Source organism: Carya illinoinensis, chromosome 4 (genome assembly GCF_018687715.1).
Source record: "Carya illinoinensis cultivar Pawnee chromosome 4, C.illinoinensisPawnee_v1, whole genome shotgun sequence".
NCBI classification, from domain to species: Eukaryota; Viridiplantae; Streptophyta; class Magnoliopsida; order Fagales; family Juglandaceae; genus Carya; species Carya illinoinensis.
In genome coordinates this window covers 3,604,353-3,631,960 of record NC_056755.1, presented here as the reverse complement: position 1 = coordinate 3,631,960, position 27,608 = coordinate 3,604,353, and the positions used below count along the sequence as shown (strand labels likewise).

Below are 27,608 nucleotides of genomic sequence, written 5' to 3'. Positions count from 1 at the left end.
GAGCCAATGTAATGGTTGGAAAGTTCAGAGAGTAGACTGCTAACAGCGTGTTGGTCGGGGGAAAGGGAGTTCTTGAATGTTCATGGTACCTCATTATCCATTTCGTTATGATTTTGAACTCAAGTAGAGACAAATGAACAGGCATGAAATATTTTATCAAAGAAAACAATAAACCTCAGCATTCATTGATAGCTGATGATGCTGAAAACAATATGAGTCCCGATTAGGGGTCTGAGAATTTTTAAGTTCCAGTGAATCCATTATTTGGATCTGGTCTGCAAATTAGATCATGGACATGCTGTGTCAGGGACTTCTGCAACTCTTGGTTATTGCTTTGGTGATGACATGAGTAAGGATTCCAATGGGACAAAAAAGCAGGCAAAAAGAAACCGAATGCCGGGTCTCAATTTGGTTTTCCAGTCCATCGTGAAAAACCTGCCTGTATTTAACTAGTGTTAGAACCACAACCAACACAAGAGAGAGACAGACAGACAGACAGACAGACCTTGCAGCAAAGAGATCTACAACCAACAAGTGAATCCAAGCAGAGGCTAAAGTCATCTCGCTAGAAAACATCTTTGCGATGCCAGGCAGCTGCATGCAGACAATGAGGAAGTAAATTATGAATTATACTTTCTTTCAGAAAAACATTTTGAAACCTTTGTGGTTGTTAAATACAAACCTCTGGAAGCAAGTATTTACTTGCAAAAATCATCCGGATTGTTTCAGGAGTCCAAGAGAGGTATAGCAGATATGCATACAGAAGTCCAAGCACGATGTATGGTATGCTACTTTCCACAGATTTTTTTGTCTGGTTTATAGATAATTATATCAAAATTTGGAGCATCAATTACTATAAGCACAAGTAAAATAAAATTTCTTTCCAACCTAGTGGTGAACATATGGGATTATGCAAGAACGAAAAATAAGAGTGTTAATCACATGATAACATATGAAAGAGAAATAAATTACTAAGAAATTGAACCAGAAGCAACAATGAGTTTGAAGCACTATTCAGAAGAGATGGAGCATACATCTACACAATCTAGAATTATGCATGTGTAGAAAATTCTTGAGAGGAATTAGATGCAAAATTCTTGAAGATAATTTATGATCTACATTTCACACTAACAGAAACTGAAGAACCGAAAGAGAAGGATGATGATAAATACCAAGTTCAAACTAATACAAGAAACATACTAGTTCAGCTTTAGGAGCCAGAACCATGAGAGTGTAAAATGGAAGAACGGCTACTGTTCCCAAAGAAAAAACGCTGCTAGCAAGTTGGGAGCTTGGCAACCCTGCAAAATAAACAAATGGATGGACAGGTACACGTCAAAGCATCAGGACAGAAAAGTCGCTGCTGACAAACAATGCTTACCACATTCGAGATCTATAACAATTTATGATGTTTAAGACTTTCATTCTCAAGCACACTAGCACAGATCCACAAGATATGTCTAAGCAGTTGGTCACCCGAGCACCAGGTTCTGCCCGAATATTTCAGGCATTACAATGCATCTCTGTCCTTTAGATGATTATTAATTCTAGCGGAATTTAAAGTGCATGAATAATTGAACAGTAACCAAAAAAGGTAATGAAAAGAAGTTAGATGAACTCCATTTTTATTCAGAAGTATAGAGATGCCCCCAACACACTAGCACTAGAATGCTGCAAACGGGATATCACCTCTCAAGAAGTCTGGACAAGCTCATACACAACTGCAAAGTGAGGATACTATAGACATTAGGCCACGGGGGTTATTTTGGCTAGGGGCTTTTAGTTTTTTTATTATTATTATTTTATTTAATAACAAAGTTGCGTAAGCAGAACAGTAGATGAATACATGCATCCTTAAAAACCAAGCAATACTTCAGTGTTAACTCCCAGCTGCTGATCTCTGATTTTATGAACTCCGTCAGCCTAAATTGGCCATGAAATTTCTACATGAATACTGCAACATAAAAATTTTTGGAAAGCAAGTCAATATGTGGTGAGAAGACATTAATGTGAAGTGTTATATTCTGTTATAGACGTGTATTCTAATCATTATGTATTCAACTAGTGTTTTAAAATGTCATTGCAACTGTCTTTCAATCTGGATCTGTGATGCATGGACTATTAGATTAGCATATTTTTCTTACACAATTTATGACAATTTTAACTCCCATTTACAGCTTTCTCTAGACGCACTCAGTGTTTTCTCCGGTACCATGTATATACTTCCAACCCATATGTGTACACCTACAGCTTATATATGTATATGCATACACCTACATACCTTTTTTTTATAAGTAACATAAACCTATATACTTCAAACACACATTCCAGATCTTTCTCACCCACATATAGATGATACATAAATATATCATATGACAATACTTTTTACTCGAACATTTCATCCTAACTTCTAATCTCATGTACCTCTCTCAAGATTTCTCTAAAACAATAAATAACGGAAGGAAATGGGTTACAGCAATAAGTGGCCATTAAGTATTAGAAGTGAAGAAAATGGATTACATGAAGCATATACTCCAGAGCCTTTTCGATAAAGAACACATCTTTCAAGTTTTGGTCTAAAAATAACTCTTGATCCTCCTCCGAAACTCCAGTATGGACATAAGTCAACACCCACTCTCGCAACCGGTTGGCCACAAAATTCAGAGCCGTACATTCTGCGAGAAAAACCTATCCTGACATCACGCCGCGGTCCTATAGACTGTCCCAAGGGCTCAATCTATAAAAGAAGAAAATGGAATCTTAATCGGAATGGATGCCCACAAGATCAGAAAATATACACTGTCTCACTAATGTGAAAATTCAAGAAACTACACAGTTAGTTGCACATCCTATTACAGCTTTAGCTCTTTAGAGCAACAACAGAATATGAGGATAATGATTTTTTTAAATACTTAAAATGTTTCAAAGCAAATATGAAGATGGAAACTATAGTACGTAGAAGACCATATGCTTAACCCCTGTAGAGACAGTATAATGCTTTTTTTTTATATAAGTAAGAAATTTTATTAATCATGTAATTAGGCATAGCCCATGTACACAGTAAGTATACAAAAGGTGAACCTAATTACAAGCTAAGTGCTGTGAATATCAACATAAAAGTCATTAAGGCTAGTCCCATTCAATACAATGGTTGAAGCCCAAAGTAATAATGTATGATAGAAAAAGTCCCTAAACCCTTCCATCCGTTCCCTATTGTCAAAGCAGCGACCATTCTTTTCGTTCCAAGTACACCACATAAAGACAGTATAATACTTAAGACATGATTAAACATTACGTTGCATCAGAAAGTGAGTGAAATCCTATTTTCATGTCACTCATTTTCGAAGTTGTAATACAGGCATAAAAACTAGAGGGCTGTAAAGATGATACGTCCTGGTACTTCTATAGAGAACTAGTTTGGGCCCATTATTGAAATGGAATATGTCCACTGAAATGTTTATTACATAATAAACAAAATTATCACCTCAACTGAGGCCATCGCAAAAACCTGAGGGAATAGGATCAATTTTAAGAATTTGCACAATGCCCTGGTTTCAGATTGTATACAATGATGGCCGCCACTTATTAATTTCCCTAACCTCGTTATGAGTTTGTCCATAGGATTGTATGCATATAACAATTCACCAATTCAATCTTCGAGACCCGTCTAAATTGGCCCTGAACAGTTTTCTTTTTTTTTTTTTTTATGGGTTAAAAAAAAGATTCGATGTTTTGTTGTGATAAATTGTCCATAGATTCGATGTTCTGTCGGTGAAAAACACATAGCAAGTAGAGAAGATGAATGTCAAGTACAGAATTTAAGAGACCGACTATATACAGCGTACGGCGACTGACTTTAATTGTCCGTACCACATTTGATATGACAAAACATACATCTCAGATCTATATTTCCGGACAAAGATGTTCAAATTGTCAAATAAAGTTCAAGTTTTTTTACAAAATATAGCTATTCGCATACTATGCGGAATACCCATTTCCTATCAACCAGAAATTGATACACTGCAACACTAACAATAGAAGACGTAATACCCAGATCAAGGGTAAACTGAAATACAAATCCAATTCCCAAGAACGCCACAAAACCGCAATCGACATAGAGAGAACGAAAAAGAGAATCAATGCTCAAAAAGCAGAAAAGGCACACCTTGACTGAAATTGGAGAGTAGCAAAGGTAAGTCGAGAAGGCCATGTTTTCAAGATCCGGATAGGCAACAACAAAGACAAAAACTCAATGGTTTCTTCATGAGCTAGTACACTATTATATAAAAATACAGAGTCCAACACGGTAAAGGTAAAGCATGCCAGCCGGAGGAACGCAGTACAGACACGCAGCTTAGATAGAGAGAGGCTAAAAGGGAAAGACAGAGGGGGATGAGGCAATAGTTTGGATCAGTCTGGGATAGAGAGCACTACAACAGGAAGTCCCACTAAAGACGCACAATTGTTTGGTTGTTTCCCAGTACTTGCTGGTGATACACTATCAGCATGTATATATTCAATGGAAGTGCGCCTTCCCCGGTTTGTGTGTTTACTTTATATATTATGCTGGATGAGATAAAGGCCGACAATATTAGGCATGGGTAGTGCTAGGGCCACCGCTGGTAGTTCCCGCTAGGTTAAAAAAAAAAAATTTTTTTTTTATTTTTTTTTTATATTATTTTTTAATGTTTTTAAATATTTAAAAAAATATAAAAAATTCATAATAATATTAAACAATTTTTATTTAATCACTAAAAAAAAAAAAAAAACTGGGAGCGGTAGCTCCCAGCGGGATCCCCAGCGGGGGATCTAGCATTTTCCTATTAGGCATATATCATGTCTGCATCTTTGAACTCTATGATTGGTGGGCTAGATATATAGTTGTATCGAAAAATTGAAATACTGCTATTTTAGAAGAAAAATGTTGTGAATTATTGAGAGAGAGATTTACGAGTTCCGTTTGTTCATGCTTGAACGAAATAATTTGTTCAAATCTTTCTAAATTTTTTGAGAAAGTCTTTAAAAAAAATGTTTTTATTGAAATTTGAAAAGGGTATTTTAGTTTTATAAAAATTATTAAAAAAAAGTATTTTTATTAATACAAAAATCGAGGTATGATATTTTGGTTGTTCATGTTATTTTAGTGTAAAGATACTGAGAGTACACAAATAATAGAGAAAAAAATCTTGTCTATAAATACTTTTGCGTCTGTTTTTGGAGAGCAAGTGTTTATTAGTGTAAAAATGGCAGTAGAATTTTTATATGAAAAAGGTCCGTCTCTGGTGCGCTCTCACGTATTGGCCCATTGGCACTCATTGTCTTCTAAAGTTCGGGTGGAGGAGTATTTTCAGAATATTTTATTATTATTATTTAATATTTTATTATTTTTTTTCATTATTTTTTGTTACTAATCATAAAATATCTAAACTCACCTCAATACCTAAACTCAATTTAAATCTTGTTCACTTTTGTCTATTTTTGTATTGATCTTTGTGTGAAGCCATCACTGCATAATTTTTTTTTTAATGAAAAAATTCACTGAAAATATTAATAGTAGAAATGCAAAGAAAGATTTCAGCCTTCTCAAACCTAAATTGTGATCGGAAGATCGGAATTAATCTCTATTTTTATGGGTAAGAACTAGAACTTAAACTTAGGGGAATAAAACGCTAAAAAAATATTTTTAGGGGGACAAAATTAATTATTATAAAAGAACTATTACAAATATAAAAACATTACACATAAATAAACTCACAAACTGACATAACTTCATATAATATATTAAATTTACTTTATATTAAAAATAACTTTACAAACTAACTTATTATAACAATTCACGTCATTTTGTAAATTTTATTATAAAGTCTGCATTATGGAGTACAAAAAAGACCTTAAAATCTAATTTTTAGGAGTTTTAATAAATTTTAGCCCCAAGCTAAGGCATAGTTCCGGTCCCTAGTCGGCACCAATTCCCTCTCGAGTCATGTCAACAATATTTCTTTTTGTTGAATTTTATTTAATTACACAATTTAGATAAAATGAGATAAAATATTTTATTAAAAATTAAATAAATTATTTTAATATTAATTTTATTTTAAAATTTAAAAAAATTAAATTATTTATTATATTTTATATAAAAATTTAAAAAAATTATAATAATAAAATAAAATAAAATAATTTAAATTTCGGTAAACAAACCGACCTGCACCTTCCTCTCATACAAAGCAAAACTCTAGATGCCAATAGAACAATAAACTCAAGATCCATTAATCCCGTACAGCCCAGAACAACGACCAAGAGAAGGTTTTGTACCAATTCGCATATTTAGCCGAATAGTCCCCATTGATACACTAATTAATGGTCCAAATGCAATAAGCTGGACAGTTTTGTACTTGCAACAGCAGCCTTATTTCAATGACAACAAAAGCTTCTTTTGAATAAAAATTAATAATTGCAACGTTTGTACAAAAAAAAAAAAAAAGAGGAAATGATCAGTGGGAAGTACCTTTTACACTGTGTTCATCAAGCCAAGAAATTATATCGTGGAAAACTTGAATTATGATTTCGTCTGGCTCACCCTCGAGAAGAGAATGATAGGCATCCTTATAAAGGCTCAGCTTCTTGTCTGAACTGCTTGCTTTCTCATACAAGGCCTTGCTCACAGATGGATCAGTTACAATATCAGCCTCTCCATGCAAAATCAACAAGGGCAGAGAAACCTGTAATTACAGTGAATACAATTCAAGTATTTTTTCTCTCCAGAAACCCAAAACCATAGTCCCTAGCACGTTTGGTAGGACATGCTCATGAAGCATATTTAAAGACTCCATCTTGGAAAAATCTCTTTGTATCTTGATCTACGTGGTCTCATTAGCATTAGATGAGCACACAATGTCATATAGTACAGCCTATGCAGGACTTCAGACCTCGGAACTAATCGTGTCAGTTGATGGATTGTTAAAGGTAATGCAATCAGTCAACCAAATTTGCCAGCTAGAGAGTAGTGTCACCACTTAGATTTTTCTAGAGAATTCCCCAACCTTCTAGAGTCTCCTAGTCCTTTGTAATCTTGTAAAATTGTGTGGAGTATTCTAGAATGGTGTAGAAACCTTTTAGGGAAGGGCTTTATAGACAATTCTAGAGTAGTGATCTAGAAGGGACGTTATAAACAATTCTAGAATAGTAATCCAGAAAGTTCTTTACCCTTGGATTGATGACAAGTGTCACAATTCTAACCATTCTTTGTACCAAGAGCTCCCTCTAAATAGAGAGGCTCTCATTTGTGTAAATCACCAAGCAATAAGAGAAACAAGTTCTCTAGAGCTTCTCTCTCTATCTTCTCTCTCTAGTTTGTTCTCTATTGTCTTGAGTCATTTAGAAGGCTTACTTAGGAGCTTTGTGGAGAGAAAGCTTCCTAAGGCCGCACGGGACGTGAGAAGAAATTCTAAGTCTGTGACAGTTGATATCAGAGCTATCCAGGTTAGGATGGCAGATTCAAGCAAGATCACCATGGAGCCCCAGGAGACACGAAAGAGCAAGAGATCGAAGGATTCAAGCTCATATATCGAGTCTCGTCTCGATGGCATCGAGAGGGCCATGGCCAAGATATTGGCCAAGATTGAGGAATGAGATCAGTCTCACAGGGAGGTGAGCACCCTTGACAACACTGTGACAAGGATGGAGGTGGCGGTAGCGGATGTCAGGGACCGACTTGACATCATGGAGCAAGGTTTGGAGGAGCTAGGATTGGAGGGACAATCCGAATCGCTTAAGGAGTCCATTCTGAGCACCATCAACCCCACCATCGAGGCACAGCATGTCGAAAATGTTGCTTTCCAAGACCGGGTCTTGGGGAAGCTAACAAAACTCCAAAGGCAAATGGAGGAATACCGCGTCGGTCTGGAGGAGACCAAGGCGGATTGGGCCATATGCAAACGGGCAGTGGCCAATGGGGGCGCCGTCGGAGCTGGAATGATGGCGACACCAAGGGTGGATACCCCCAAACCAAAAGAGTTCGATGGCAAGCGGGATGCCAAAGAACTAGACAACTACATGTGGCACATGGAGCGCTACTTCGAAGCTTTGAACATGCAAGACAAGCATGTCAAGGTACGTACTGCCTCTCTCTACCTTACTAATCTTGCTGGTACTTGGTGGCGTCGTAAGTATAGTGAGATAGAGAATGGTACTTGTACTATTAACTCTTGGGAAGAGTTCAAGCGTGAACTCAAGAGGCAATTCTATCCTGAAAATGTGGCTATTCATGCGCGGAAGAGAATGAATGAGTTAAAGCACACATCTTCTATCCGCAACTATGTTGAGGAATTTTCTGCCCTCATGCTTCAAATTACAAACATGAGTGAAAAAGATCTCCTCTTCAACTTCATCGATGGTCTCAAGTCTTGGGTGGCTCAAGAACTCAAGCGTCGTGGGGTCAACGACATCTCCACCGCCCTGATAATGGCAGAAACCTTAGAAGAATTTGAGTATCATAAGAGTGACAACTCTTCAAAGCCCAAGTATTCAAGGATAATCACAGCAAGGGTGGGGGAGCAAAGGGGTTCAAGCCCCCATAGTACAAAGACCGAAGAAACAAGCCTTCAACATCAAAGGAGGGCAAGAATGACTACTCTAAAGATAAGAAGCCAAAGGATACTTGTTTCCTTTGTGACGGACCACATTGGGCTAGAGATTGTCCCAAGAGGAAGGCCCTCAACGCTATATTGGAGGAGAAGGAAGTTCAAGAGAAGTCGCACCTGGGGTGTCTACAACTTCTCAACTCCCTTAAGGCAAGCACAAAGCCAACCACTAAGGATGGATCTTTGATGTTTGTAGAGGTGCTTGTAAATGGGAAGAAGAGTCACGCCATGGTCGACTCAGGAGCTTCTCATAACTTCATTAACAAGGAAGAGGCCACACGGTTAGGGATTCCTCTTAAGAAGGGTCAAGGATGGCTGAAGACCGTGAATTCTGAAGCCAAACCCCTTGATGGCGTAGCTCACGGGGTAGAGCTACAACTTGGCACTTGGAAATGTACGGTGGATTTCTCGGTCGCTCCTATGGATGACTTCAACATCGTGTTAGGGATGGAATTCTTGAGACAATTCAATGTAGTGTCTTTTCCCCACTACAACTCAGTGTGTATCTTAGAGGGCGGTCCATGATTGATACCCACCGTGTCCAAGCCAAACACCACCCAGCTTCTATCCGCCATGCAATTCAAGAAAGGATGGAAGAAGGGCGAGGTGTCTTACTTGGCTTCTATGGAGGAAGATGAAGTGAAGATTTCCTCCCCTCCACCCAAGGAGATCCAAAAGGTCCTCAAGGACTATGAGGATGTCATACCGCCAGAGTTGCCCAAGCAACTACCACCTAGGAGAGAGGTGGATCATCAGATCGAGTTGGAACCCGACGCCAAACCACCCGCCAAAGCACTTTATCGCATGTCACCTCCAGAGCTTGAAGAACTAAGGAGGCAACTTAAGGAGCTACTTGATGCCGGATTCATCCAACCCTCCAAGGCACCATATGGGGCACCTATGTTATTCCAAAAGAAGCATAATGGGTCTTTGCGGCTGTGCATTGACTATCGGGCTCTAAATAAGGTAACCATCAAAAACAAATACCCAATTCCTTTGATTGCTGATTTATTTGATCAACTGGGCCATGCAAAATTCTTCTCCAATCTTGATCTAAGATCAGGGTATTATCAAGTGAGGATTGCGGAAGGGGATGAAGCAAAGACAACTTGTGTAACTCGCTATGGGGCATACGAGTTCCTAGTGATGCCCTTTGGCCTCACAAATGCTCTAGCTACCTTCTGCACATTCATGAACAAAATCTTTCATCCCTATCTTGATCAATTTGTGGTAGTTTATCTAGATGATATCGTCATCTATAGTTCTACCCTTGAGGAACATGTGGAGCATTTAAGGGTTGTTTTCCGTGTCTTAAAGGAAAACCAACTCTATGTCAAGAAGGAGAAGTGCTCATTTGCACTAAACAAAGTCCATTTCCTTGGCCATAAAATCCAAGGTGGAAAACTCAGCATGGAAGAAGGGAAAGTTGAAACCATCAGGAAGTGGGATCCTCCCACTAAGGTTACCTAGCTCCGATCCCTCCTTAGGCTTGTCAACTATTATAGGAGATTTATAAAGGGATACTCTACAAGAGCATCCCCCCTCACTGACTTATTCAAGAAGAACAAAACATGGGAATGGTCATCAAAGTGTCAGGAAGCCTTTGACGATCTGAAGACAGCCATCACAGAAGAACCGGTCTTGGCCTCACCAGATTGTACCAAGTCTTTTGAGATACAATCAGATGCATCAGATTTTGCCATAAGGGGAGTTCTCATGCAAGAGGGACATCCCATTGCATATGAGAGTCGCAAACTCAATGAGACTGAGAGGCGATACACCGTACAAGAGAAGGAGATGACGACTATCATCCACTGCCTCAGAGTTTGGCGACTATCTGCTTGGCTCCCATTTTGTGGTCAAGACAGACAATATTGCCACTAGTTACTTCCAAAGTCAGAAGAAACTAAGCTCAAAGCAAGCTAGGTGGCAAGACTTCTTGGCAGAATTTGACTTTGTCTTGGAGTACAAACCTGGGAAGGACAACCTTGTTGCTGATGCACTAAGTAGGAAGGGTGAACTTTCTGCTATCACTCAAGCTCAAGGGGAGCTACTTGATGTGATCCGTGAAGGCATGGAGCATGATCCCTTAACCAAGAACTTGGTAAACATGGCTAAGGAAGGGAAAACCAAGAGATTCTGGGTAGAGGACGGTCTTCTCTACACCATAAGGCGGCGAATCTATGTTCCAAAGTGGAGAAACCTACGGAGGAACCTTATCAAGGAGTGCCACGATTCCTTGTGGGCTGGACATCTGGGCCAACGACGTACTCGAGCTTTGCTGGAAGCTTCCTACTATTTGCCTCAATTGAGAGATGAGGTGGAACTCTACGTGAAGACTTATCTTGTGTGTCAACAAGATAAGGTGGAGAATCAAAGTCCTGCAGGATTACTAGAACCACTACCCATTCCTTCTCACCCATGGGAAAGTGTGAGCATGAATTTTATAATGGCTCTACCTAAATCCGAGGGGTGCGGTACCCTCATTGTGGTGGTAGATCGATTCTCCAAGTATGTCACCTTCGTAGCGGCCCCTAAAGATTGCTCAGCTGAAGAAACTGCAAAATTATTTTTCAAGCATGTGGTGAAGTATTGGGACTTACCACGGAGCATTATTAGTGATCGGGACCCTCGCTTCACAGGAAAGTTCTGGTCAGGACTATTCAAGCTTATGGGGTCTGCCCTACATTTCTCTACCAGCTTTCACCCTCAGACAGATGGGCAAACTAAGAGGGTGAATGCCTTGTTGGAGTTATACTTGAGGCACTTTGTAAGTGCCAACCAATCCGATTGGGCTAAGTTATTGGATGTCGCTCAATTCTCCTATAATTTACAAAGGAGTGAATCCACAAACAAAAGCCCATTTGAGATTGTCATGGGATAGCAATCACTTACTCCCCAATCATTGGAGACAAGCTATGCGGGGAATTGTCCAACAGCCTTCAAGGTTGCTAAGTCTTGGAACGAACAATTGGATGTGACCCATTACTACTTAGACAAAGCAACCAAGAAGATGAAGAAATGGGCTGATCAAAAAATGAGGCACGCAGAATATCGTATAGGCGACTTGGTGTTAGTAAAGATCTTGTCGAGCCAACACAAGTTCACAAGAAAGCTACACAAGGGGCTTGTACGACGCTATGAGGGACCATTCCCAATCATCAAGAAAATAGGGAAGGTCTCCTACAAGCTAGACTTGCCCTCCAAGTTCAAACTTCATCCAGTCTTCCATGTCAGCTGTTTGAAGCCTTACCATGGTGATGAAGAGGAGCCAACACGAGGAGAGTCTAAGCGTACACCCTTGGGTATAACTACCACTTTTGATAAAGAAGTAGAAGAAATCTTGACAGACCGTGTCATCAGGCAAAAGAGTCAGAAGCCACGCCAAGAATACTTGATCAAGTGGAAGGGATTGCCCGAAAGTGAAACAACTTGGGAACCAAAGGAGTCATTGTGGCAATTTGAAGATCACATTCGAAGGTTCCATGAAAACACCGCACCGAGGACGTCGCGAAGCTAGGTGGGGGAGAATGTCATCACCTAGATTTTTCTAGAGAATTCCCCAACCTTCTAAAGTCTCCTAGTCCTTTGTAATCTTGTAGAATTGTGTGGAGTATTCTAGAATGGTGTAGAAACCTTTTAGGGAAGGGCTTTATAGACAATTCTAGAATAGTGATCTAGAAGGGGCGTTATAGACAATTCTAGAGTAGTAATCTAGAAAGTTCTTTACCCTTGGATTGATGACAAGTGTCACAATCCTAACCATTCTTTGTACCAAGAGCTCCCTATAAATAGAGGGGCTCTCATTTGTGTAAATCACCAAGCAATAAGAGAAACAAGTTCTCTAGAGCTTCTCTCTCTATCTTCTCTCTCTGGTTTGTTCTCTATTGTCTTGAGTCATTTAGAAGGCTTACTTAGGAGCTTTGTGGAGAGAAAGCCTCCTAAGGCCGCACGGGACGTAAGAAGAAATTCTAAGTCCGTGACAGTATTCTCCTTCCTTTGGAAATTGCTCTGTTTAAATCTTAGAACTTGGAAAATTTTAAGAGCGATAACAGATTCCAGCTAGCTATCTAGGTCCCTCAATTAAGGCATGCAGAAGGAAAGACAAGGATACAACAAATATAAGAACTTGCACATTAAAAAAAAAAAAACAAACAACGGTTATAAGAACTTGGAAAATAAGGAAAGAAGGGCACGCAAAACAGACAGATTAGGATCCATTTGAGCATAAGTTCAGAATAGGTGCCAAAATAATTCAAATTACTCATAAATATAACAAACAGCGAAAGTTGAGGAACAAGCATACTTCTTGCAGTCGCCGTTCTATCTCTTGAGTAGTTCTGAGCATCTCCACAGCAGTCCGCAAGCGTGGGTTATCCTTGTAAGCAATGACATTGTAAGCTGTCTGTGGTAGATAAAAATGAAAACATTTTAGCTAGAACGGTATAGTGCAAGAACAGATGGATTAGTACAATAAGGCAGTTAAGGGCAGAGAGAGAATATTGCAAGATCAAAGAAAAACCGAAGCTTCCTACAATCCTAGTCCTTGCTACACGCATACAACATAGTGTCTCATATTTTTAATCATTAGTATTATCTGTTCACGTGATAAACCAGCTCTCTACTTATAAAAAAAATAACAAACCAGCTCTCTCTTTTTCACGTCTCTAAATGCAGCCTCCGCCAAGTCCTTTTGTGGAACTAACTTTTGCTTTGGAAGAAAATTAGCGACAACAATCAGGATTTGCTTGAGTAACCATGGTGGAACCATGTTGTCTGCAATCTATGAGAGAGAGAGAGAGAGAGTGAGAGAGAGTGAGAGAGAGATTAATTGAAGGTCAATTAAGCATAACATAGGTTCAGAAAAGTACTTTGCACATAGGCGCTACAAGAATGGCACCATCCCATGCATGAGGTTGTTTCAGATGCACCTTCAGAGCTACAGCTCCACCCAAAGACTGACCGAAAAGGAAGCTCGGGAGAGTACGAAACTCAGGGTTCTCTGCAATTAACCTTAATCAAACAAATCATTGCGAACAAACTGGTATAACCAATGGTAAGTATAAGATGATATTTTTTATATATCTATTAATAAGACTGTTGCATTACGTACTCGGCCAAAACAAAGCCAAAAAAATTAAAGGACCATGAACCAAATAAATGAGCAGTAAGAAGTATCTTCCCCATAAAAAGAATGTTGAAGCACCTCTCTCAGACAAAGTGAAATTATCCAAATACCCCCATACAATAAAATTTTTGAAGATCTACCAATTCAATTTGTTAATCAAAATTCATGCAATCATTCAACTAGAATAGAATTAACATAAAGTAAATCAATTGCATGACACAAAAATTGGTAACGAAGGGAAACCTTTTAAAGAACTTTTGAAAGGTAAAACCCTAAGAGGCAGCCTACCCAGAAACATCAACTTTATTATTTGAAAATCTTTTACAAGTAAGTTTCAATTACAAAACCTACTTATAAAAAAAAAAGTTTCAATTACAAAACCTTTATCTATTGACACTCTTACTTGAGGAGACAAACGGTTGGTCTATATCACAATAGCAGTCAGAACCTCTGATTATCTTCAAATGTTGACTTCTCTACTAGAACTTCAATGACTTCTCTACTGAACCTCAAATCAAGATCACACTCTTTTGAGAGAAAAACAATCTGAAAATTCTCAAGAACATTTTCTAACCACATGGTAACACTCGGAATGTGCTCTCCAAAAATCTCTCCAACTAAATCTCTGCTATTCCTAATTAGTAGGATAGTTTAAATATATTTCTGAAAGCAGTTTTCCAAGTCCCAGTGAAATTTCACTAATGGATTAAATCTGTCACGACAGTTTTGTTCACAGTTTGCTGGCAGCAGGAAACTTTTTTTTTTTTTTTTTTTGATGAATAAATAAACTGGCAGCAGGAAACTATCTCCACAATATTGTGGCCATTTCAAATTCAAACTCTTCAATAGATAAGATAAGAACCTTGAGGCTCGGAATTACCTGTTTGGACTTATCTAAAACACTTAATTACAGACTCCAAATAAACTCAAAGTATTTTACATTCAACAACTCACAAAATTCAAACTAAAAATGATGCCTATCATTTTAGTCACCTAAAACTAGCCAAACTCTTTGAAATTCACATTTTGTAACATACGAACCTAGAATTTAGGTTAAGTCAGTTAGAAATTATTTAGTTATGTTATGATTATATTTATTCTTTTTATTAATTACTTATTTATTAAATTATCTCTATGGTAAGATTTTAAGTAATTAGATTGCTACGACACGTTTTCTAGAAAGATTAGTAACGTCTAGTGCCTCGTATAGGTCACGAGCTACGACGTGAGATTTCTGAAGCAGCGCTAAGAGGTAAATAGTATGTTCATATAAATGTACACGTAATGTAAATATTATAATTGGGTATGATAATATGATATGGTTTTGATGGTTATCTACTTTGCGCTAAGAGCCAAGTCAAGGTTAGATTGCTTTCACGAACTTCTATGAATTATGATAATTTACATGAAAGTAAGCCTATATATATGTTATGCTTTTATGGATTGTTGATTGATGGATTGAATGTTACAAAAATCACATGGAAATCATGATATGATCATATAATAATTTAAGATAGGTATTCTATGAATTAAAATAGCCAGATCATGCATGCTTCATTCATGTAGTACTTAGACCATATATGCCATGTATTGTTCATGCAATAACTTAAGTCAAGCATGCCATGTAATAAATAGCCTAATCATGTATGACATGTTCATTAGTTCTCAGATCATGCATGCCATGAAATGTCATAAAATGATTAAATCATGTTAGGCCATGTCATGCTATACTATACCATGTACAAGAATATATCATGTTATGCCATGCCATGTACAAGAATATGCCATGCTAGAAAAGTCTAAGAAGTCCAAGAAAATTATCATGCATCAAGAAAGATAAACATTTTAAGGTAACACGGATCCAAGCGTGTTTACCACAGTTATGCTAAGACGGTACCACGGACTCAAGCGTGGTTACCACAAGTTAAGTGAAACACGGACTCAAGCGTGTTTCACTCCATGTCATGCAAGTTAAGTGAACATGGACCCAAGCATGTTTCACTTCATGTCAAGCAAGATAAGTGAAACACGGACTCAAGCGTGTTTCACTCCATGTCAAGCAAGATAAGTGAAACACGGACTCAAGCGTGTTTCACTCCATGTCAAGCAAGATAAGTGAAACACGGACCCAAGCGTGTTTCACTCCACGTCAAGCAAGATAAGTGAAATACGGACTCAAGCGTGTTTCACTCCACGTTATGCAAGTTAAGTGAAACACGGACTCAAGCGTGTTTCACTACATGACAAGTTATGTGGTGCCATGGACTCAAGCGTGGTTCACCATGAAATAAGTACAATTCAAGATAAACAAGTTACTCGTGCATTCACGCTTCATGTTTGCCATGATTATGAATGTTTCCACCCATGTTAATCCATGAATGTTATATGAAAGTTATGATAAGGCTTTAAAAACCAAATTTATGCTAAGCTAGATAGTATTTTACGGTATGATGTATTATTTACTGAGTATTCGACTCATTTTTGTTGTTTGTCTTTTTGTTTTCTTCTATGTTGATTGCCACAGATGGTGATTATGATGATGCAGAGCTGGATGGCCAGGAGTAGATTTAGTATAAGGACTTAGAGATGAATAAGTGTCATTTACACAAGGATTAAGTTTCTTTTATGTCATTTCAATAATTAGTCTTGTTTAAGATTAGCTCATGTTTTGCTTTATTCAGTTTCAAGTTTCAAGACTATTTATATCCTTTCAGTTAAGTTTCTTTCAATAAATAAGGTATTTCAGAGTAATGAGTCTTTTTACCGGGCATTTTATTATGTTTGTTAGTAACGTCTCTATCCTACGGGAACGGGGTGTTACAATTGGTATCAGAGCCAGGTTGAGAGATTCTGTAGACTCCTTTTGTTTTATAAAAAAAAAAAAAAGAAAAAGAAATAAGTTAGGATAGAAATTACCTAGGACGACTCCTGGCCAGCTCGAGGTTCACGAGGATCTTTATGATTATGTTTTAATTATTGCTTTGCTTGATTGAGTGCTTCATTGTTGATTGATTGTATTAGTTATACTCATTGCATGAACGATGTTATTAGAACCAGCACCGAATGAGCCTGAGGTATTGGCTGCTGCTACTACCAGACTTCTTCGGTACCTTGCTGATGATTAGGGTTTAGGAGTGAGGAATCCCAGGGTCGGTTGCACCCTAAACCAGTTTACGCAACAGCACCCTCCGACTTTTGACGGCAAAGCAGAAGCACTTGACGTAGAGAGTTGGATAAAAAGAATGGAAAAGATTTTCAGAGCTCTGTTCTGTACTGACGAACAGAAGGTAGAGTATGCCACTTATGTGCTGGCTGATGAGGCAGATGAGTGGTGGACCTCTACCCGGGAGCTACTGCAACTTGAACTTGGTGAAGGGGTACCCATCACTTGGGACCGCTTCAAAAAGGCCTTTTTGGACCGATTCTTTTCTCCTGCACTCCGGGAGGCAAGAGCTAGGCAATTTATTGACATAGCTTAGGGAACCATGACGATGGAGCACTATGCCGCCACCTTCGTGGCATTATCGAGGTTTGCAAGTTATCTGATTCCTGATGAGGAAAAGAAGTGTGAAAAAATTTGAGCGAGGCTTGACTGTCCCCTATCCGTTGCGACACCTACCGGTGAGCACGTAGTTTGCGACACCATAATTAAAAATTTGCCCTATAGATATTAGTGGGAGGCACCTTCTAGCAGACTTGGTAGTTTTTGATATGATGGGGTTTGATGTAATTTTGGGAATGGATTGGTTATTCCGAAATCACACATTTGTAGACTGTTTTAAAAAGGAAGTAGTTTTCAAAACCCCGGGCAAGGAAGAATTCAGCTTTTGTGCAAAGAGAGGAAACTCCCCACCTCGAATGATCTCAGTTTTGCAAGCAACCAGATTACTAAGACAGGGATGCTTTGGGTTTCTGGCTAGTCTTGTAGCACCACCTGTAGAGGGACCCAAGCTTGAAGATATTCCCGTTGTCGGAATTTTCGGATGTGTTTCCGGAGGATCTTCCAGGGTTGCCCCCGGACCGGGAGGTTGACTTTTCAATTGATCTTCTACCTGGGATGGCACCTATATCGAAGGCACCTTACCGTATGGCTCTAGTGGAGCTGAAGGAGCTTAAGGAGCAGTTGAAGGAGTTGTTGGAGAAGGGTTACATCGGCCCTAGTGTGTCACCATGGGGCGCACCGGTTCTTTTTTGTGAAAAAGAAGGACGATTCAATTAGACTCTGCGTTGATTATCGAGAACTGAATTGGGTGACAGTGAAGAACAAATACCCCTTACCAAGAATTGATGATTTGTTTGACTAGTTACAAGGGGCCCAAGTTTTCTCCAGATTGATCTACGATCAGGCTACCACCAACCTCAAGATCAAGTCAGAAGATGTTTTCAAGACGGCGTTCAAAACTCGTTACGGACACTGAGTTTTTTTTAGTCATGCCATTCGGTTTGACGAATGCCCCAGCAGTCTTCATGGACATGATGAATAAAGTGTTCAGGGAGTATGTAGATCAATTTGTTTTTGTGTTTATTGATGACATTCTAATCTACTCTAAAAGCCCAGTAGATCATGAAGGACATTTGAGGGTTGTGTTACAGATATTAAGGAAGCAACAGTTGTTCGCAAAATTCAAGAAGTGTGATTTCTGGTTGAAAGAGATTACCTTTTTGGGGCATGTCGTGTCAAAAGAAGGAATTTTAGTAGACCCGATGAAAATTGAAGCAGTTGTGAACTGGGCCACGCCAACCAATGTTAATGAAGTCAGAAGCTTCTTAGGTCTTGCAGGGTACTACAAGAGGTTCGTCGAGGGGTTCTCCAGTATCGCAGCCCCGATGACTAAGCTGACGAGGAAAAATGAGAAATTTATATGGACTGAAGATTGTGAAAGAAGCTTTCAGGAGCTGAAGAAGAGACTAGTCACAGCACCTGTACTCATTGTTCCCTCGGGCAATGCAGGATTTATCATTTACAATGATGCTTCTCTCAAGGGTTTGGGTTGTGTCTTAAGGCAGCATGGGAAGATTATTGCCTACGCTTCTCGACAACTCAAGAGTTACGAAGAGAATTATCCGACGCATGACCTAGAGCTTGCAGCTGTTGTGTTTTCCTTGAAGTTATGGAGACACTATCTCTATGGGGAGAAATGCGAGATTTATACCGACCATAAGAGCTTAAAGTATTTCTTTACTCAGAAAGACTTGAATATGAGACAGCGCAGATGGTTAGAACTTTTAAAGAATTATGACTGCAACATCAACTATCATCCGGGTAAAGCTAATGTAGTGGCAGATGCCTTGAGCTGGAAATCGTCCTCTAGTACCCTCGCTTCTATGTAGACCCCTCAGAAGCACATTCTTTTGGATATGGAGAGAGCAGGGATAGAGATGATTATGGACACACAGGCTTGGTTGAGCAGTCTGACTTTGGGATCATCATTAATAGATCAGATAAAAGTTGCCCAAAACAATGATCCAGGCTTAGTGAAGATCAAAGGAGAGGTACCAGAAGACAAAAGGCCTGAATTTTCAATATCTGGGGATGGCACTCTGAGGTTTAAAGGAAAAATTTGTGTTCCGAATGTTAAAGAGATTAGAGATGTGATTTTGAAAAAGGCTCACCGCTCACTCTATACAGTTCACCCTGGTAGCACTAAGATGTATAGAGATTTGAAGCAACAGTTCTGGTGGAGCGGTATGAAACGTGAGATAGCTAATTATGTGGCTCAGTGTCTAACTTGTCAATAGGTCAAAGCAGAGCATCAGAGGCCATCCGGGCTATTACAACCACTCCCTATACCGGTTTGGACCTGGGATGAATTTGGTATGGATTTTGTTTCAGGATTTCCTAAGGCACCAGGGGGTCAGGATGCGGCATGGGTGATTATTGACAGATTGTCAAAGTCAGCTCATTTCATTCTAGTTCAGATGACGTATTCTACAGACAAATTGGCAGAGTTGTATGTACGCGAAATTGTCAGGTTGCATGGAATCCCTTCAAAGATTGTATCAGACAGGGATACTCGTTTCACTTCAGTGTTCTGGAGAAGTGTACAGAAAGAGTTAGGGACAGAATTGACCTATAGTACAGCCTTTCATCAGCAAACAGATGGGCAATCAGAGAGGACAGTGCAAATTTTGGAGGATATGCTTAGAGCTTGCGTGATGGACTTCAAGGGCAGTTGGATTAAATACTTACCCCTGATTGAGTTTGCATACAATAACAGTTACCAAGAGAGCATTCAGGCGGCCCCATATGAGGTTCTTTTTGGTCGTAAGTGTCGGTCACCCCTTTATTGGGATGAGGTTGGAGAACGTAGAATCCTTGGGCAGGAAATTATTCAAAATATGCGTGAAAAGATAGTTGTCATTCGAAAAAGGCTCGCCATTGCGCAAGAACAACAGAAAAAGTATGCAGATCAGAGGCGTCGAGAGCTACAATTTGAGGTAGGAAGCAAAGTATTCTTGAAAATTGCGCCGATGAAGGGAATCATGAGGTTCAGAAAGAAGGGCAAGTTGAGTTCGAGATATTTTGGACCCTTGGATGTACTGGAGAGGATTGGAGCTACAGCTTATAGGTTGGCTCTTCCACCATGGTTGTCTGCGATTCACGATGTTTTTCACATCTCCATGCTTCGGGAGTATATACCAGATCCGACACACATTTTAGAATACGAACCTCTCCAAGTTCGCGAGGATCTCACCTACGAGGAGTTTCCAGTTGGGATCCTTGCACAAAAGACTCAAGTCCTCTGTAAGAAGACCATTTCGATGGTCCAAGTACTTTGGAGTAACCACACGGAAAAAGAGGCTACATGGGAACTAGAGGAGGACATGAAGAACAAGTACCCATACTTGTTTGATTGAGGTACGTAATCTCGAGGACGAGATTTTTCTTAAGGAGGGGAGATTGTAACATACGAACCTAGAATTTAGGTTAAGTCAGTTAGAAATTATTTAGTTATGTTATGATTATATTTATTCTTTTTATTAATTACTTATTTATTAAATTATCTCTATGGTAAGATTTTAAGTAATTAGATTGCTACGACACGTTTTCTAGAAAGATTAGTAACGTCTAGTGCCTCGTATAGGTCACGAGCTACGACGTGAGATTTCTGAAGCAGCGCTAAGAGGTAAATAGTATGTTCATATAAATGTACACGTAATGTAAATATTATAATTGGGTATGATAATATGATATGGTTTTGATGGTTATCTACTTTGCGCTAAGAGCCAAGTCAAGGTTAGATTGCTTTCACGAACTTCTATGAATTATGATAATTTACATGAAAGTAAGCCTATATATATGTTATGCTTTTATGGATTGTTGATTGATGGATTGAATGTTACAAAAATCACATGGAAATCATGATATGATCATATAATAATTTAAGATAGGTATTCTATGAATTAAAATAGCCAGATCATGCATGCTTCATTCATGTAGTACTTAGACCATATATGCCATGTATTGTTCATGCAATAACTTAAGTCAAGCATGCCATGTAATAAATAGCCTAATCATGTATGACATGTTCATTAGTTCTCAGATCATGCATGCCATGAAATGTCATAAAATGATTAAATCATGTTAGGCCATGTCATGCTATACTATACCATGTACAAGAATATATCATGTTATGCCATGCCATGTACAAGAATATGCCATGCTAGAAAAGTCTAAGAAGTCCAAGAAAATTATCATGCATCAAGAAAGATAAACATTTTAAGGTAACACGGATCCAAGCGTGTTTACCACAGTTATGCTAAGACGGTACCACGGACTCGAGCGTGGTTACCACAAGTTAAGTGAAACACGGACTCAAGCGTGTTTCACTCCATGTCATGCAAGTTAAGTGAACATGGACCCAAGCATGTTTCACTTCATGTCAAGCAAGATAAGTGAAACACGGACCCAAGCGTGTTTCACTCCATGTCAAGCAAGATAAGTGAAACACGGACTCAAGCGTGTTTCACTCCATGTCAAGCAAGATAAGTGAAACACGGACTCAAGCGTGTTTCACTCCATGTCAAGCAAGATAAGTGAAACACGGACCCAAGCGTGTTTCACTCCACGTCAAGCAGGATAAGTGAAATACGGACTCAAGCGTATTTCACTTCATGTTATGCAAGTTAAGTGAAACACGGACTCAAGCGTGTTTCACTACATGACAAGTTATGTGGTGCCATGGACTCAAGCGTGGTTTACCATGAAATAAGTACAATTCAAGATAAACAAGTTACTCGTGCATTCACGCTTCATGTTTGCCATGATTATGAATGTTTCCACCCATGTTAATCCATGAATGTTATATGAAAGTTATGATAAGGCTTTAAAAACCAAATTTATGCTAAGCTAGATAGTATTTTACGGTATGATGTATTATTTACTGAGTATTCGACTCATTTTTGTTGTTTGTCTTTTTGTTTTCTTCTATGTTGATTGCCACAGATGGTGATTATGATGATGCAGAGCTGGATGGCCAGGAGTAGATTTAGTATAAGGACTTAGAGATGAATAAGTGTCATTTACACAAGGATTAAGTTTCTTTTATGTCATTTCAATAATTAGTCTTGTTTAAGATTAGCTCATGTTTTGCTTTATTCAGTTTCAAGTTTCAAGACTATTTATATCCTTTCAGTTAAGTTTCTTTCAATAAATAAGGTATTTCAGAGTAATGAGTCTTTTTACCGGGCATTTTATTATGTTTGTTAGTAACGTCTCTATCCTACGGGAACGGGGTGTTACACATTTTCACAAAGCATCATAATTATCACATACATGATACAGAAACAATGAGAAAGAACACAAGATGCAAAGTCATCCCTATTATGTTCCCTGTGACTGCAATAGACTTTTGCTTGAGCCAAATTGATGACTTGCAGTAAAAGACACTTTTGTCCACCGACAATGAATTGAGTTGTGCACATGGTTACCAAAACTTCGATGTGGGAAGTTTATAAAATTTTTTTGGGACCAAAAAACAAACTAGGCCTCATTTCATGACCCAAAAGTGTATATCAGCCTTCTCTGAGTTAACACCAAGGTTGGGAATAAAGGGTGTTGCAGCAGCCAAGAGAAAACATGAAAAGAAAACTTGTAGGACAGCCATTATCAACACCCACTGTTAAGACACCTAGTTCAGTTACTAGATCCAACATCTAAAAAGATTGGGAACAAAAGATATGCCTTGAAATTTTCCTTCTGATGGTTCAATAATTGGTTTCCCTATTTTCTGATTTTGATTCTTGCAAATAGAATGACCTCAACTTCACTTTAATCTGAATCAAAATGCCACTCACAACGTCATCTAACCTACAACCTAATTGTTAATCCCAAGATGAAAGCTGACTCGTTGAGGAGACAAAGAAATTAACCATTTTTCCATGAGGGTAACCTAGTCATTTTTTTCTCTCCAAGAGAGAGGAAAAGAAAAAAGAAATACCATCACTATTTAAGAATTTTTCGCAGCAGGTTCAACAAGGATGCCGGAATAGACTTAGCTTACCTTTGACTTTTGAGTAATTCTCAATAACATCATCAACAATCCAGTCAAAGCTGGGAATATAACCGTGCAGACCTTCTGAAAGACCAAAACCTGGATAATCCATTGCAAAAACACCATATCCAGAAGATGCCAACTTCCTTGCAATTCCTGTCAACAATGGCATGACCAAGTCAACAACTAAGTTCAATTATCACTCAACGCCACTAATTGACAGCAGTCACTACTTAACCAAAGAAGGAGGAGGGGGGGAAGAGTTCCATGCCTTCAAAGAAAAATGTGCAAGTATCTCCATAACCATGACAATAGCACACCACTGCTTTGAGGTGAGAGCTGAGGGGAAGCCAACACTTAGAAAAAATTTTCAATCCTCTAGAGTTCACTTCATATGACTGCACAAAAAATATCAATGATCGTTTCAGCAGAAAAGGAAAATAAAGCAACTTCACAAAACTATAGGGGATTGACACGGAAATTATAAACAAGGACACTAGCATCATAAATGACAGAATTTGTAAGAGATGTTCAGTTCCAACTAAACAGAGTTAAATGGCTAAACAAAAAGACAATGGAGAGAAAAGAGAGAGAGCTGGTCAGTTTCTAGTTGCCTTCTTCTTCTATTCTTTTTTGGCTAAGTCCAAGTTGCTTATGGTCATTCATTTGTTTATAGCTACCCTTTCAGTTACTAATAAAAGAAAATTTAGATGAACAAAAAAGGATATGTTTGCAAGAATTTAAATTGTTTATAACAAAATAGTAAACAATAATGAAGTTTCTTGACTTAGTATAAAAGGAAGGAAAGCTCGCCATTGAGAGATAAGAAGAGAGTCAAACTGTTTCTCTAAATTGTAATTTAAGCCAGAATTCATTTTGGAGATCATTTACTTCCAAATGACGATGGCCAACAAACCCAAAGAAAAAAAAATGGTGCTCTGCACATATAATAAGCCTTCTTTAAGCTGCATAAGCAAATGTTTTCCACAACTCCAAATGACTCTCAATAACAGGCCATCTTTTATTGATCAGATCACCCTTACTCTCCTGCAATAAACTTCAGTCCACCGACATCACCATCATGCAGCTCTACATGTTTAAGCCAATTCTAGCAACAGCGGCTTGCTAGACTATAATTGTAGGGGATAACGTCATTGCATCTCACAAGTGCACCTCTCTATACTCTTCACTCTTCAGTAAGGTAGAGGATAACGTCCAAATTATGAAAGCCTCAATCTAAAAGAGATGCGATTTCAAAGATTAAAATAAACTAAATCCAGAGTTCTTACCTCCTTTATTTTTAGTCCATCACACGGTGTCTGCAACACAGTGAAATATAAAGTAATCAATATTACTCAACAAACATTCGTTAAGAGTCAATATTAAAATTTACTCTAGAAGTAAGTTTAAACATTTGACTGAGGACAAACATTAGACAAAATAAGTTCATCAGCCAATACCAATTCAATATATAGTCCCAAAGGTAGAATGGTTCAATGTAGTCTAAGAACTAGTCGTTTGAGTAAATTGATACATTTTGATGTGTGTTACAGGCACATATACTGCATGAAGTTCATTGTACAGACTGGATGTAGTGAACCAATTTAAAACTCGGATTCTTATAGACTCCGTGCACGGAATAATAATTTAAAAAAAAAAAATACACATGCTGGATTCACCAATTAAATAAATTGATGCAACTGAAGAAACTTTGATTTTTGAAAGCAATACCTAGAGCAGAAGTTAGTATAAACTATTCAATTCATGAGTGCACCATGGAAGACATATGTACTATAATGATTTATCACACTTATGTAGTTTGGATTCGGTCAGCTTGTCAAACTGCGGTTTGAAAGATGTGGCTTTATAGTGTTATCCACGTATAAACACAGCATTAGTATTTTTTTTTTTTTTCCCAACCCAAATTGTTGAAATTCGCGTTATAAAATAAATTATGCGCCTTGATAATAAAGAATAAAAACCGCAGTTAGCAACGTAATACATTAAACTTGTGTACAACAGGAAAATGCAGCAAGTGAAAAACGTTGAACTTTTAAAAATCTACAAAGTTCAAATAAATGTGAATGCAATAAACCAAAGCAACAGAACAACACACACACACACACACACACCATAAAGCAATACCTTGAACAAAATGTGATCAATCCCAAGCTGAATATCCTTGAAAGAGTCGCGAGCGTGCTGTCTGGCTGGCGCTTCGTCCATGTTAGCCTCGAGAACCTTCTGCAACTCCTTGTCAATCCCAGGGAACTTCGCCACCAGCGGTGCCATCACCTCTCTCCTCCCCTTCTTCCTCCACTGACTCCAAACCCTAGCTCGAAATTCTACACCGTTTCGAACCCAACTCTTAAAAACATCATATTAGGGGGAAAAAACCGAAAAAACAGAGGAAGCAAGAAAAAACAGCAAACAGTTCCTATATTTTCATGTAGACTATTAAATATGTTTGGTCGTCTTTTGCATTTCTTTGGTTGAATATAAGGAGTACCTTCTATTGGGCGGCGCCTGCTGAGCTTCCCGGGTTTCAAAGCCATGTGGGGTTTATAATAATCTTGTCTTTTGAATATTAAAAAAGATAATGAGATCTGACTTAGCTTCGACAAAACAAACACGTTGGGGATTGAGAATGTATGGGTTAGTTTTTGTCTGGAGTCGTGATTGGGAGTTTGGCTGTGGTGCTTGGTTGGGGTGTGTGGTTTGGGCACGCCATTTGCGACTGCGTTGCTATGGGTATGAAAGAGAACACGGCACGGCACGACTCTTGTGTAACATTTTGCCTAACACATTGACATAACCTCTAGTCGAGTCAATTATTTTTTTATCCTCCCATAAAAATTATTTTTTTATAATTAATGTGACATATTTATTATTATTATTATTATTATTATTATTATTATTATTATTATATTCAAATAATTCTCTTTATTGTCAATACTAAAATAAAAACTCTACTAATTGCTCTTAGAGATAAGGATATCTATAAACTTCTCACATGCTCTTTAAGCACGTGAGGAATAAATGTTTTTTAATCATTGGACACAACAATTTTTTAAAATTATACTTTTTGAAAAATATGTGTTTCTTACGTGTCTAGTGAATATCTATATTATTTTTATGAAAAATTATGTTTTGATTACAAATAAATTTTATAAAAATAAATATATAAATTGACGTAATTTGATTCACCAACTCAAATGAATTGCATTAATTTTGAGCTCGTTTAGTTACCGAGTTGAAACACAAACCATCTGGGTGGGTTTAGTATATACACACATGTTTTGGTATCCAAAGATAAATTGAGAAATACTATTTTTACTTAAATGTGTATCCCGAAAACCTTTTTTATTTTTATTTTTTAACTTAGTAATTAAGAACAAACTTTTTAAATAATGTTGTAATTTTTTTATTTTTTTTTAAATATTTATGATGATTTAAAAAATAAAAAAAAATTAAAATGCATGCTTCGGGATGCATTTTCGAGATATATTTTTGATGACTCTAACACTGATCATAAATTTAAGTCTATCTCATTTCATGTCACTTATCTCTTATCATTTCAATACTATTCATCAAAGTGGCCATGCACGGACACAAACATAGACACAGAGAGCCCGTGGGATTGACCACTTTCTCAAATTCCTATAAAAGGTTAAACTTATTCCATTTCACTTTTACATCCAAATATATTTCACAGTGGTACATAAATTTTTACAAGATCATTTCAAATATCTTAAGTGGTATTAATTTAATGTAGTAACAAGTTCATCATCTCATTTCAACTTCTACCTTAATAACAAAAGTGACCGCATCAATTTATAACACCATGTTAATTTACACCAGCCAAATACTCAAAACATACTTCCCTTTCTCCTAAACACCATTTGGCCAATGCCGTGTTTTATGTAATGTTTAAAATTGAAATGGAAAGATCAAATTTCTTGGACACTTAGAATAATATTTAGGCACCGTTTGGATTGAAAAACCATCTCATTTCATTATTATAATTTTCTACAATTCTCACATAAAATATAATAAAAAATTCAATTTTTCTAAATTCCAATTATAACTTTTTCAAATCTTAAAACAATAATAATATTAAAAAATAATATTTTATTTAACTTTCATCTAAAATCATATCATCTTATCTAACTATCCAAACAAGTACTTAATTCAATCCCATTATATTAGTATTTTGCAATTTTTATTTGGTCAAACCTCTTATGTGAGGTTGAAATAATGGATATTATAATTATATTTTCTTTTAAGAGCATTGACAATGGTCTAGCTAATATATTAATGCAAGTCTAAACTTTAACTAGATGTGAG

At 37.7% G+C, this 27,608-nt stretch overlaps 1 protein-coding gene across 6 annotated transcripts; it reads right to left on the bottom strand.

Moving 5' to 3' along the window:
- Positions 1 to 69: 69 nt before the first annotated feature.
- On the bottom strand, positions 70 to 25,991 carry LOC122308343 (caffeoylshikimate esterase-like). Of its 6 annotated transcripts, XM_043121614.1 has the most exons (13): positions 25,771 to 25,984; positions 25,407 to 25,606; positions 24,551 to 24,580; positions 23,533 to 23,659; positions 23,271 to 23,417; positions 13,511 to 13,641; positions 13,285 to 13,422; positions 12,946 to 13,044; positions 6,506 to 6,719; positions 1,201 to 1,301; positions 683 to 811; positions 506 to 594; positions 70 to 439 (listed from the first exon to the last, which is right to left on the bottom strand). In XM_043121614.1, exons 1-13 carry the CDS (start codon positions 25,814 to 25,816, stop codon positions 304 to 306), a joined length of 1,587 nt encoding a protein of 528 aa, XP_042977548.1. In that variant the 5' UTR covers positions 25,817 to 25,984; the 3' UTR covers positions 70 to 303. The 6 variants fall into 6 exon arrangements, 2 of the variants coding, with proteins under 2 accessions (XP_042977548.1, XP_042977549.1); XM_043121615.1 differs by lacking the exon at positions 683 to 811 and having other exon boundaries at positions 25,771 to 25,991; XR_006241997.1 differs by lacking the exons at positions 70 to 439; positions 506 to 594; positions 683 to 811 and adding exons at positions 1,847 to 1,954; positions 2,521 to 2,737 and having other exon boundaries at positions 25,771 to 25,991.
- Positions 25,992 to 27,608: the final 1,617 nt, after the last annotated feature.